At 48.8% G+C, this 13,490-nt stretch overlaps 1 protein-coding gene across 4 annotated transcripts; it reads left to right on the forward strand.

The window, feature by feature from the left end:
- Nucleotides 1–605: 605 nt before the first annotated feature.
- On the forward strand, nt 606–6,713 carry LOC114021915 (membrane-spanning 4-domains subfamily A member 4A-like). Of its 4 annotated transcripts, none has more exons than XM_043549545.1 (8): nt 606–708; nt 2,884–3,007; nt 3,309–3,419; nt 3,877–3,933; nt 4,601–4,756; nt 5,158–5,280; nt 5,655–5,737; nt 6,501–6,713. In XM_043549545.1, the coding sequence occupies exons 2-8, from the start codon at nt 2,948–2,950 to the stop codon at nt 6,556–6,558; spliced, it is 648 nt and encodes a 215-aa protein (XP_043405480.1). In that variant the 5' UTR covers nt 606–708; nt 2,884–2,947; the 3' UTR covers nt 6,559–6,713. The 4 variants fall into 4 exon arrangements, with proteins under 4 accessions (XP_043405480.1, XP_043405481.1, XP_043405479.1 ...); XM_043549544.1 differs by lacking the exon at nt 606–708 and adding an exon at nt 2,581–2,789; XM_043549546.1 differs by lacking the exon at nt 2,884–3,007 and having other exon boundaries at nt 619–708.
- The last annotated feature ends 6,777 nt before the right edge of the window (nt 6,714–13,490 follow it).

Raw genomic sequence — 13,490 nt, forward strand, 5'->3', positions numbered from 1 at the left:
CATAAAGTCAAGAAAAATATCATTAAGAGTTGAGTGGAAAGTTTCATATAACCAATGTTGTTTCATCTTTGAGCTATTATTTTTTAAGGGTTTCTTAATTTTTTAAAAAGAAGACCAGTTAAGTTTTAAATGAAAAGGTGTATTGAATCAATAAGTCTGGTTTTGAAAATGTCACGTTGAAACCTTTCAATTTTTGTTCGGAAATTTTTAGGGTTTTTTCCCCCTCTGATTTGGAGAATTCAACACAAATTTGCAAAATATTTCAGTTGATCTGAATCTGCATTTTTCACCAGAAGAAGGTTCAGGCCAACTATGTCACCTCACTCTCCTTTCCAGGAGAGGGAAAGCTGCCCCTGCATTGGGTCTAAGGCCGGAGGAAGTCTCCTGAAGGAGGCATGGGATTAGATGGGGACATGTGGACTCCCATGACTCCTGGGGGAGACTGATGTGCTAAGTATCTACAGACCCTTGAGCGAGGATGGGGGTGGGGAAGCAGACCAAGCCCGATGTTGAAAGTCCCTTGTTTGCGGTAAGCATCTGGCAGCCCTGTGGGAGGTTGGGACATTTCCTGGAAGGGGTGTCCTGGCTGTAATGTAACAAGGAGGATCGGATTGGTCTGGCAGGGGAGTGGCAGGAGAAACAGGCGCAGAGCTGGTGAATAGCACTCACGCCGAGAGCCCACCCCTGTGCTGAGATAGAGCAACACAGGTGAGCGCCAGGGGGAGATGCAGGTCCCAGGCAGGGCTGGGTGTGTGAGGGGACAATGATGAGGGCAGTGGATGGGATGGGGGGTTTGGGGCTGGATCACTTGCAGGAGAGGTGGCTGGCCTGAGTAGGGTGAAGGACCCTCTGGGGCAGGACAGGATCCCTGGCCAGAGGAGTCTCCCACCCTGGGAACCCAAAATCTGTGTCCTTATCTGTTTCCTTATCCTCTGCTTCCCACTTGCTTCCTAGCTAGAGACTAGGCCTGTTCCCCCGTCCCTTGGGGCTTCCCCCATAGGGACCAGGCTGATCCTCCCAGGGGTGCCTCTCTAAGGAGGGGCTGCCCCAGCAGGGGACAGAGAGACTGAAAGAGAGAGAATGGATGAATTCAAAGGGGAAAATACAGAGGGATAGAGAGGGTGGAAAAGTGAGAGAGAAGAGGCGAGGGAGACAGGCTGTTAATGGGGTCAGGATATGGAACTCCGTTAGCAGGCCATGGGAGTGATGCTGTCACTAAATGGGTTGCACGGAGGTGGTATAAGATCTCCAATTGCTCTCAGGTTTCTGGCTTGCTCTCAGGTTTTCATGGATTCCTAGATTTAAAGGCCAGAAGGGACTGTTAGATCATCTGGTCTGACCGCCTGTGTGGCACAGGCCACAGAATGTCACTCAGTTACACCTGTGTGGAGCTCAGTAACTTGTGTTTGGCTGAAGCTTCTTCCAGAACAGCCTCCAGGTTGGATTTGAAGCCATCAAGAGATGGAGAATCCACCATTTCCCTTGGCAACTTGTTCCATTGGTTAATCACCTGCGCTGTTAAAAATGTGTGCCTTGTGTCTTCTCTGTATGACCAATAACACGAATAACCTCTGGTACTACAGATCTATTGTCTGGCCCTCTTTGCCAAATAGTTTGCAGAACAACATTATTTGCAGGAACTGCTTGAAATTCCTTCAATTTCTGTTTGGCAATAGGCAAATAAAAGCTAATCAGATGTAGTGCAACATCAGCTTCCTCTGAACTTACTCCTTCATCATGCAACATGTAGACTCTGGATAAAGTGTCAGCAATTACTAATTCTTTCCCTGGTCTGTATCCAACTTCCAGTTGATATTTCTGGAGTATTAGCAACCACCTTTGAATCCTTGATGGAGTACTATGAAAAGGTTTTCTGAAAATGGCCCCAAGACACTTGTGGTTGCAGCCTTTTCATCTGCACGTCAGCACATTCAAGGGTTAAACTCACTCGCACAGAGTCAGACACAATACCACACGCAATGGGGTCTCTACTGAGCGAGTCACACAGTTCTCCACATTTGGAGGATTGTGCTGCCAGTTTTCCATCAGTCGCACGCTGGTCTATATTTTCCCCATCTGTCTGACTTCTAGTGAAACCTGTGTTCTAGTCTTATACGGGATATTTCTTGGCAGTGGACAGTATGCCTCAAACTTCCTGTTTAAGACCTGATTTTTTTTTTATCTACTGCATCATCAAATAGAAAAGTGTTAAATATGTCTCTCATTTCTTCACCTGCCACAGGAAGAAGTAATGCTGTTTGCAGCCACTCATCTTTTTGTCTGTGCCTCTCCCAGTGCCGTACAGCTTTGCTTCCATTTTCTCCAGTTTTCTGCTGCATTTCCTTCAAACGCAAACTTTCCTGGAGGCTTTAGTTGGTCCAGTGTTTTCCAGATTCATTCTCCTCTAGTCTTACTTTCAGTTTTGTTCTGACACCATGTAACAGCTGTTGCCAACTTGCTGTTATAACACCAGAAAAGATACCAGAGAGTAACAGTAAACACTTTCCTGAGTTTGTGGCTGAGAAATGTACAGATAAGCATTGCTGGCTCGGCTCCAAATACGGCTCCCTGCATAATGATTTCCCGCATACAACACTATGGTAACTGGTTACTCCAAAGTCTCTGCTAGCATTACATGCCCTGTGTACGTTTTGTGCACGTTAGGCTGCTGAGCTGCCATAAGCAAGTCAGGCTCTTGTACCAGATATGGACTGGCTGCAGAGCCTTTCTCCCAGAGAGGTCTTTGCTGTAAAATCCTTTCGTGCACTGCCAGGAATGGCTTAACTAAGGTATATTCCACACGGCAACGCCTAGCAGCTGAACGGTATAATGCAGTTTTGCATTCCAGTGCACCCCATGACCCAGTCCCTGTTGCACCCACAGGGCTGTCTTTCCTGCTCCAGAGCCTGTGAAGAGTTTGGTCTATATCAAGAGGCTGGGTTCTGTCATGTCGGAAGCGGGACCCCTGATGCAGCGGTTCCTCCAGGGGCAGCCCAGAGTCTTGGGGGTGAGCAACGTGCATGGAGGGTGGCTGAGCGCTGGAGAGTCTCTCTCCCTCTCGCACACGCGCGCGCACACACACACACACAAAGCTGTTGCTCCATCTCACAGCTCATCCCCTTGTTGCTCCAGCCTCACCCCCTCTGCCGGCCCTGCACAGCACCTGGGGTCTTTGGGATCCTCTTGTCAGACAGACCCTGGTGCCTGTTAGCCAGTGACTGGACACGGTGCCTGTCTCTGCCCCCTGCTCGTTGTCCTGCCCCCGCACAGAGCCATATGCTGATGGCAGGTTTGTTTCCCGTTTGCAGGCCCTCTTGCTGTTGGTGGGGCTGCTGCAGATGGCCTTTGGCGTCCTCTTGGCCATTTCCCCCTGCGTCTATAGGGATGAGCTGCACGTCCACTTTTACTCAGCAGTGCTGGTAAAGGGGTAGCTTTGGGGGGAGGGATAGCTCAGTGGTTTGAGCATTGGCCTGCTAAATCCAGGGTTGTGAGTTCAGTCCTTGAGGGGGCCATTTAGGGATCTGGGGAAAAAATTGGGGATTGGTCCTGCTTTGAGCAGGGGGTTGGACTAGATGACCTCCTGAGATCCCTTCCAACCCTGATATTCTATGAATGACACATTGCCTAAGCCTCCATGCTCAGCTCTGCCGGTGCCTCTCAGTCCTGACCCCCAACCCCTGCTATCTCACTCCTGGGTTCTCTCCCTACCCCCAGCCCTGCTGATGTCCCCCAACCCACAGCCTTCTTGCTATACCAGCTGTGGTTTCCCCCCACCCACACTTCTGCCAATACCCCTAACCTGCAGCCTCCTGCTATCCCAGTCCCACCCCACCCCAGCTCTGCCGATGCTCCTGATTATTTTCTCTTCCTCTCCAGTTGCTCTTGGCCGGCATCATCACTCTGGCTGCAGACACAGCCCACAGCCTGGCTCTGGTGAGTAACCTCTTGATAAAGCCTGGCCCAGGGCTGCATCAGGGCTTGGTCACATCCCTCCTCATTCCTCTCCCCAGACAAGCGACCCTCCTAAGAGGGACTGTACCCTCTGGGCCAGTTGGGGCTATGAGGCCCAAGGTAGCTGTGCCTTGCACTGGGGAATTCTGTCAGAGGGCGAGGTGGGGAGAAGAGGAGGAAGCCACTGGTGAGGGATGGGCCAGGAGCAGTGGCTGAGGTGAACCACATTTGTAGTGGTGCTCTTAGGGGCAGCTGGGGTACCCAAGGCCCAGCTGCATGAAGGGGACATAGAGCCATAGGCAGATCCAGGGGACAGAGCCAGGACATGGGGCAGCCCTGGGGAAGAAAGAGGTGATCCTGGCCCAGTCCTCAGGAGAGGCAAGGCAGAGCTAGTTGGGAGGGAAGGGCAAGTCAGGACAGGAGGCCAAGCCCATATGTCAGTGTGAGATGGATTCAGAGAGGGGCTGTGCTAGGAGGTGATCTCTTGATGGGGCAGCTCCCCTCTGTACACTGGAAGGACTCTAGGGGAGCACGCTGGGGTTTAGGACTACAGCCGTTATCTGTCCAGGAGCATTGGCAGTCCCCCATTCCTACTCTCCAGCACCCTGGTGCTTCCTAGCAGCGACAACTGTTTCCCTTCATCTTCCAGGTGAAAGCCTGCCTGGTCATAAACATCATCTGCACGGTGGTGGTGGGCGTGATCAACTTATTCTACCTGGTGGACTTGGTGTACGATCCCCGTAATCGGTACATCCGGTGTCCTTCCAGCAACAGGTTGCACTGCAGGCGGCTGTACCAGGTCTTGGTGGGTGCCTCCTCCTTGGAGAGCTATAGAAGAGCAATGGTGGGGCAGCCAGCTGGCTGTGATCGAGGGATGGGACCAGGGATGGGAGTTGGAGGAGGGGATATATCTCCTGAGGAACTCAGGCCTGGGCTTCATTTCTCTGTCCCCCTGGGAACTGTCTCTTGGGGTAGGTGGGGGATTCATTAATTCCTGGAATTCCTCCTCCTGTTGACGGCTTCCTGGAGCTTGACTCACTGGAACTGGACAGGACATGAGAATAGACTGCAGGGAACACTCCTTCCCATTCCTACCAGGGGATGGACAACGGAAACAAACAGGGCTGTCCCGGTCATTAGTTCCTCTGATCTGTGCTGAGTCCAGAGGCCTGTCTGTGATTCCCCATCTCCTGCTCTGTTTCCCAGCACTATTGCACGGGCATGCGGGTCATCATCCTGATCTTAACCTCGCTGGGGTTCTTTGTTTCCATTGCCCTGGCAGCCTTCGGGTGCAAAGCAGTGTGTCGCCAGAACTCTGCCGATGATGTGGTAACTACCCCGCTGCTTCTGGGAGATGTGGGGAGGAGTGGGGTTAACACAGAGAGCTGGGGGGAAAGGGATGGAAGGAAAGTAGGGATGGACCCTGGGGGGATAAGCAGAGATGGTGAGAGCGTGGGAGACAGGCAGAGGGTGGCTGAGTAGAGAAGGGGAGCAAAGGGGTAAGACTGAGAGGCAGATGGGAGCAGATGCTCCATGGGGTGTCGATGAAGTGTTTATGTCTGTGCCTGGGTAAGGGCAGGGAGATACTAAAGCAATGAACAGACAGGCCAGGGAGCAGCTGCCCATGGCTGGGAGGTGATCGGCCAGGGCTACCCCTCCTGAGCCATCACTGCTCACCCCATGACTTTGTGTTTTGCTCCCAGCCAGTCGCTACCCTAACAAATGTGCCTGCTTCCCATGAGGCCACCGCGGAGCCAGAGCCTGTGATGTCAGAGGGACCCACGGCGTGAGTGTCCCCTGGTGGAGAGACCGACAGCCCCCCTCAGTGAGCAGCTACCCCGTGGCCCTCAGTGAGAGGCGTTTCTGTTTCACCCTCTCTGCCTTCCCTCCACCAATCCCCCTTGTGGAAAACCCCTGCTAACTGACACTGTGTGTTGTTGCTGCTCACATGTCCCCTGCTGAGCTGCCGCACCTTTGTGCCACGGCGCAAGCACCCCCCAAAATCTATTAATGTCCTGCAAGCCAAGGGCCTGTCCTGCAAAATCCTGGATGGGGAGAGGATGGCATAGCACCATCTGATGGGCCCTGCAGCTAGCTAACAGGAAGTGGGCTAGAGAGCAGCCCAGAGCCTGGCACATGTTATGGATTCCCTCAACCAAGCTCTGAACCCAGCTTCATCCATGATGTGTAATTGTTATCTGAAGGCATCTCCCTGAAACCTGGAACTCTCTGATTCATGGAGCCATAGATTCTAAGGCCAGAAGGCACCGTTAAATCATCTACTCTGACCTTCTGTATAACACTGATCAGTGCATGTCACTCAGTTACCCCTGCACTGCACCTGATAACTTGTGTTCAGCTGAAGCCTCTTCCACAAAGGCATCAGTCTTGATCTGAAATCATCAAGAGATGGAGAATCCATCATTTCCCTTGGTAGTCTATTAATCGTATGCACCATTAGAAATTTGTGCCTAAATTTCTAATTTAATTTGTCTGGCTTCAGCTTTCAGCCATCGGTTCTCATTATGCCTTTCTCTGCTCGATTACAGAGTCCTGGTATTTGATCTTCCACAAGAAGTCTACCAGGGGCATCTCCTCCTGCTTTAATGAGTAGGTCTATCAGCGAAGCTGCAGGCATGGATCATGACATGCATTATTGCTCCAAAGGAATGGCTTTGTGGCTGATTGAGGTGTGCTGCTGTTCCCCGCAGGATAGTTTCTTAACATGTACAACACCCCCTTCTTCAAAAAAATAAACAATCCAGTTTCACCTTGCTCGTGGTTTGGTTGGTTTCTTTGTCTCTGTGATGAGGTTTACAGACCCCACAGGAGTCAGGAAAGGATTAATCGGAGCCCAGTCAGCCCTGCCCTGTGACACCTGTGCAGGTGTCAGTCTTTGAGGGAAGAGCTAAAAAGGGAGAACCCAGCTCCGTTGCTGCCTGGCTGGCTAGGAGAGCAGATCTGACATGCTCACTGAGAGAGAGAGAAGGATGGTGGAGGCCAGGAAGAGGGGGAGACTGCTGCTTAGTGCAGCCTCCCTGTGGGAAGGGAAGAGTTTTTGTTTCTTTGTGCTCAGTTTGGACTTTGGTTGCCCTGGAAGTGGTGGAACATTGATGTGACCTAGCTAGAGGCTGCGTCACGTCAGCCCGGAAGGGGTTGGAGGCTGGGTGGATCAGCTGAAGGCCTGGAGGAAAACAGAGGCCGAGCTACTGCGGTGCTGGTGGTCTATGCTGTGAGGGCGTGTGGCCACAGTCTCCTGAAATCTCTCACTGCTGAATGAAAACATGGAGTGTTAGCCCATCAGCTCCAGTCACCTGCCCTGCTGGTATCCCCGCTGTGAGGGGATACTCATAGGAGACATTGCATCTTTCTCCTACTGGGGAGAGATGGTGCCCTACAGGGACAGCAGGAAAAAGGGCAGAGAAGTCTTAGACACCCACATATAAGAAGGAACCGGGTAGAGTTGGTGGAATTACTAGTGTAAGTAGAGAGGGGTGAAAGGTTTTGGCCAAAACTTTTTATCCACAACCTTTTTTTTTCCAGTGAAAAATGGAGATTCACCAAAAAACAACAGGTGAATTCATGTCCATGTTGCCAAATTGTTTGGAAATTGTTGGAAATAAACCTAAAAAAATTCCAACCCCCCCCAATTTTGTTTACACATTTTCAAAACTAAACTTTGGGGGGGAGGGGTTCAAAATAAATTTTTGTTTCAAAATTTCCTTTAAAAAATTTAAAATGGGTGGGATTAAAACAAAACATTTTATTTTGTCAAAACATGCACTGTTTTTTTTTAACTTTTGACTTGCCAAAAATGTTATTTTCTTTTCAACCCAAACCAAACTTTTTTAGACTTTCCTGCACCCCCAGGAATTGCCAGTGAACTGAAAAACCTGTTATTTGCACAACTCTGTTTGCGGGTAAATTATCAGATGGACTGATTTCAGAGTAGCAGCCGTGTTAGTCTGTATCCGCAGAAAGAAAAGGAGTACTTGTGGCACCTTAGAGACTAACAAATTTATTTGAGCATAAGCTTTCGTGAGCTACAGCTCACTTCATCGGATGCATGCAGTGGAAAATACAGTAGGGGGATTTTATATACACAGAGAACATGAAACAATGGGTGTTACCATACACACTGTAACGAGAGTGATCAGGTAAGGTGAGCTATTACCAGCAGGAGAGAAAAAAAACCTTTTGTAGTGGTAATCAAGGTGGGGCATTTCCAGCGGTTGACAAGAACATGTGACCCTCTACATCAACATTCCACACAAAGATGGACTACACGCCATCAGGAACAGTATCCCCGATAATGTCACGGCAAACCTGGTGGCTGAACTTTGTGACTTTGTCCTCACCCATAACTATTTCACATTTGGGGACAATGTATACCTTCAAATCAGCGGCACTGCTATGGGTACCCGCATGGCCCACAGTATGCCAACATTTTTATGGCTGACTTAGAACAACGCTTCCTCAGCTCTCGTCCCCTAATGCCCCTACTCCACTTGTGCTACATTGATGACATCTTCATCATCTGGACCCATGGAAAAGAAGCCCTTGAGGAATTCCACCATGATTTCAACAATTTCCATCCCACCATCAACCTCAGCCTGGACCAGTCCACACAAGACATCCACTTCCTGGACACTACAGTGCTAATAAGCGATGATCACATAAACACCACCCTATATCGGAAACCTACTGACCCCTATACTTACCTACTTGCCTTCAGCTTTCATCCAGACCACACTACATGGTCCATTGTCTACAGCCAACCCCTAAAATACAACCGCATTTGCTCCAACCCCTCATATAGAGACAAACACCTACAAGATCTCTATCAAGCATTTTTACAACTACAATACCCACCTGCTGAAGTGAAGACACAGATTGACAGAGCCAGAAGAGTACCCAGAAGTTACCTACTACAGGACAGGCCCAACAAAGAAAATAACAGAACGCCACTAGCCATCACCTTCAGCCCCCAACTAAAACCTCTCCAACACATCATCAAGGATCTACAACGTATCCTGAAGGACGACCCATCATTCTCACAGATCTTGGGAGGCAGGCCAGTCCTTGCTTACAGACAGGCCCCCAACCTGAAGCAAATACTCACCAGCAACCACATACCACACAACAAAAACACTAACCCACGAACCTATCCTTGCAACAAAGCCTGTTGCCAACTGTGTCCATATATCTATTCAGGGGACACCGTCATTGGGCCTAATCACATCAGCCACACTATCAGAGGCTCGATCACCTGCACATCTACCAATGTGATATATGCCATCATGGGCCAGCAATGCCCCTCTGCCATGTACATTGGCCAAACGGGACAGTCTCTACATAAAAGAATAAATGGACACAAATCATACGTCAGGAATTATAACATTCAAAAACCAGTCGGAGAACACTTCAATCTCTCTGGTCACTCAATTACAGACCTAAAAGTCGCAATATTACAACAAAAAAACTTCAAAAACAGACTCCAACGAGAGACTGCTGAATTGGAATTAATTTGCAAACTGGACACCATTAAATTAGACTTGAATAAAGACTGGGAGTGGATGTGTCATTACACAAAGTAAAACTATTTCCCCATGTTCATTTTCCCCCCTCACACGCTCTTGTCAACTGCTGGAAATGGCCCACCTTGATTACCACTTTAAAAGGTTTTTTTTCTCTCCTGCTGGTAATAGCTCACCTTACCTGATCACTCTCGTTACAGTGTGTATGGTAACACCCATTGTTTCATGTTCTCTGTGTATATAAAATCCCCCTACTGTATTTTCCACTGCATGCATCCGATGAAGTGAGCTGTAGCTCACGAAAGCTTATGCTCAAATAAATTGGTTAGTCTCTAAGGTGCCACAAGTCCTCCTTTTCTTTTTGCAGATGGACTGAGTCATTCTCCCTGCTGGGGAGCATGTGTGATTTTTTTCCTCACAAGTTTGTTCTTTGCAGCTGTCTGCAGAGATTTCCGTTTATGGGGTTGTTCGCTTTGCGCTGTTGTGCTGTGTGATTAGTCACCTCAGTCAGGTGGCATGGCTGCTGGTCCTTGACTGGATGGGTAAAACCTTTGAAGCAGGAGAATAACCAGTAACAGAGAGCAATAACTTATCTCTGTAATTAATTCTAATTTGGGCTAAAATTTGTGAAGCTATCAGGACTTGCAGCTGCTTTCCCGAATAAAATGATGGCCTCCAAATACTTATGTGCAACGAAGAACATGACTGCAGCAGTGTCTTTGCTCTCTGCATAACACTAAGAATAGCAGGAATCAGCACGGGCACAGCTGAGTTCCAGATAACTATGTTTATTAACACATAAGGCCTAGCTATATATATATATATATATATATATATATATATATATATGGTCTGTTGAGTTCTGGTGGCTTCTCCCATAGAAGACAACGAGGTTCACTAGATGACTCCAAACTATTTAAAGGGATGTTATCCCATTCCTATACACTACAAACCCATAAACTGTGGCAGAGCAGGCTTGCCGCGTTTATTTGCAAACCATATATTTAATAAGCTTCCAGGATTGTCACTCGGAAGCCTGTTGAGCCAGCGTGAAGTGATGGAAGTGGCTACAAGCGTGGCTGAGAGCTCTTTTTGATCAGAATATTACCAGCTTGATTCATCACTGGGATTCACCATCTGTTACCATCCAATTTTTTAAGTTCTCAGCCAGTAAATTACAGCCTGGGCTTTCAGCTAGTGTTATATACTTAATTAAGTGATAAAGAGTCAAGAAGGTTCCAAGAAAAATACTTAAAGACAGATCCTCAGCTGCTGTCAATTGCTATAGCTCTGTTGGCTTGAGGTCAATGCGCTATGACAAGTGACACCGCTGGGATGTCATTTAAGAAAAACTCATAGGGGAGAGGAGGCAATAGATAAGTAATGAATGCCCACCAGCATGGTGAAGGTTTGAGAGCTGCGTGACTACATCACATTGCAATCAACTGCATTCTGTACTGCTAGATCAGAAAAGAACAATGTTTGAAAAACTGCACTTCTTCTATATGTTTGCGAAGAAAACTTTATGATTGATTATATAGCTCGGGAAATGCAATCATCTTATGTGTGACTATATAATATCCTGCAAAGTCAGAGCGGGGAGAGGGCAAAAATGGAGCACATAGACCTAAGGAAAGTCTGGCGGGGGCGGTGGGGCGGTGGGCAAGGCAAACCACAATCTGGAGGGGGCAACTGCCCTCCTTGCCCTGTAGTAAATGATATCTCTTGACACCACATGAGGATTTGCCCCTTAGTGAAAGCTGACGTGGGAGAGGAGTGAGGACCCAGCTGGAACACTGTTTGTTTCATAACTGACACAATGTACCGTCAATTCTTTGAATTCGCTTTGTTGTTGTCAAGTCTGCGTGTTTGTGTTTTGACGTAGCGGAAACCACCGCAGCCAGCTGCAAAGCTCAGGTTTTTTCAATTTGCAAAGCATATTAAGAGCAGGAAAACCATCACCCGAGCTGATTGCTCACAGCAAGGCCCAGGGGAGGTCAGTACAGCCCCCTTGTCTCCACAGGACATATGGGCTTTTACAGGGTTCAAGGCCAACTCATCAAATATCCCAAATAGAGACAGATCTCGCTGGGGAAGAGATTAAGTTATCTGGTCTATGGTAAACCACTGGAAGGAGTGTACCACAGCCAAACTAAAGCCATGAAGCACAGCTACTGAAGCCATCGACTCCAGTGGAGTAGCACTGATTTACACCAGCGGGGGATCTGGCCCATAGACAATTAGAACCAGATCCATTCAAATCCATGGGTGCTAGGGGCTTAAAACCTTTGAGGATCTGAGCCTTTGGGCTAGATTTTCAAAGTGCTTAGCCTGCCCCTTCCTCTCTTTTATCAGTGGGAGCTGTGGGGGGCGCTCAGTACTTCTGATTCATGCCCCGCCTCGTATTTATTCATCTGTCCATGTCTATCACTTGGCTAGGGTGCTAGGGTGGGGTTGGCTCAGGGCTGCAGGAGGTAATATGGTCACAGGTTTCTGAGTGGGACCTAACATATTTTAAAGCAAAGCCTCTTTACAAGGGCAGGTGACCGTTAGACTGATACATGGATGCGGCTTCTATAAAGAGCTCCGTAGAACCGCTAGGCCCTGTGGAGCTACCGTTCCCTTTAGCTCAGCATGTAACTGTCTGCGGTTTCCATCGGTGGGATTTATCTCTGGTGGGACTGTGGCTTGCAGTGACAACTATTACAATGTCTAGAGCATCGCAGCTCTACAATCCACCCCCACAGGTCAGAAATCATCAGACGGGGAGTGCTGCTACCTGGGCCCAGGCTGCAGAAGACTGGGCTTGTGAGGGATGGACCAGTCAATGGGGAAATCTCTTGCTGGTAAAACTGCTTAGAAATCTTCATGGGCATCTGCATAGAAACTGGACATGCAGCTTCCACAGGCCAATCTAGACACCAGTTAGTTGGGGTTGGTTCTGCTTTGAGCAGGGGGTTGGACTAGATGACCTCCTGAGGTCCCTTCCAACCCCAACATTCTATGATTCTATGATTCTTCTACCAGGTGGCAGGGAAAGTCCAATGGCTGAGGAAGGTTAACCCTCCATGATGGCCACTCAGAACAGCCATTGTGAAAGCCAGTGGCAGCAGATACAGGGAATACAAAAAGGCCTCACTGGACCCAGCAACTACACTCATAGCACGGGATGCTGGTGACTTCCTCATCTAGGTCATGTAACCCTCACCCAGCCCACTGCTGCCCTGGCAACTGATTGATGGGCAAGGACCAACCCAGCCAATCATGACTCTTGGACACCTTTCTCAGGGGCCACCAGCGGCTGGCTGAAAGCCGGTTGAGTGCGCAGCAATCCGACCCCTCCAGCCTGTCGGAGTGTGGGCAGCAGCATTCTCGCCACACCCTGATCAACAGCCCCTGCGCTAAAGAAGCCTTTGTTGGCCGTGTCGCGGGAATGGCTGGATGGAGATGGCTCCAACCAAATGGGAAACAGCAACAGATAAACTCAGGGTACCTGCCTGCAAAGAGCCATTGACTGTATTTGTTAGTCTCTAAGGTGCCACAAGTCCTCCTTTTCTTTTTGACTGTATGTGTGTGGGTGTGTCTCACACACACATAGAACAATTTTTCTGCTGATGCCAATGGATGACACTCTAGAGAAGTCAATAGAGCTCTTCCCCACCCCATTTACACTAGTAGAAAATCTGGCCCACGAATTTCTTTTAAACACTGAGGCCCAGATTCTCAATGGCATCTAACTCCCACTGACATCAATGAGTGTTGGGCATCTGAACACCTTGGAAGATCTGGGCAAAAGAGACCTGTCCTATTGAAGTCAAAGACAAAACTCCCATTCAGCTGTAATGGGACCAGGAGTGCTCCCAAGAAGAGCCCTTCGGGCAGAGAGATGCTCTGATCTTTGATTGTTTGGCTGGCTCCCTCGGCCACCCATCATGGCACTAAAATAATCAGTTTACCACGTCTAGCTCCTTTACTTTTGTTCTGGCAGGAAATGAATGTTTC

Source organism: Chelonia mydas, chromosome 6 (genome assembly GCF_015237465.2).
Source record: "Chelonia mydas isolate rCheMyd1 chromosome 6, rCheMyd1.pri.v2, whole genome shotgun sequence".
In the NCBI taxonomy this organism is placed as follows: domain Eukaryota; kingdom Metazoa; phylum Chordata; order Testudines; family Cheloniidae; genus Chelonia; species Chelonia mydas.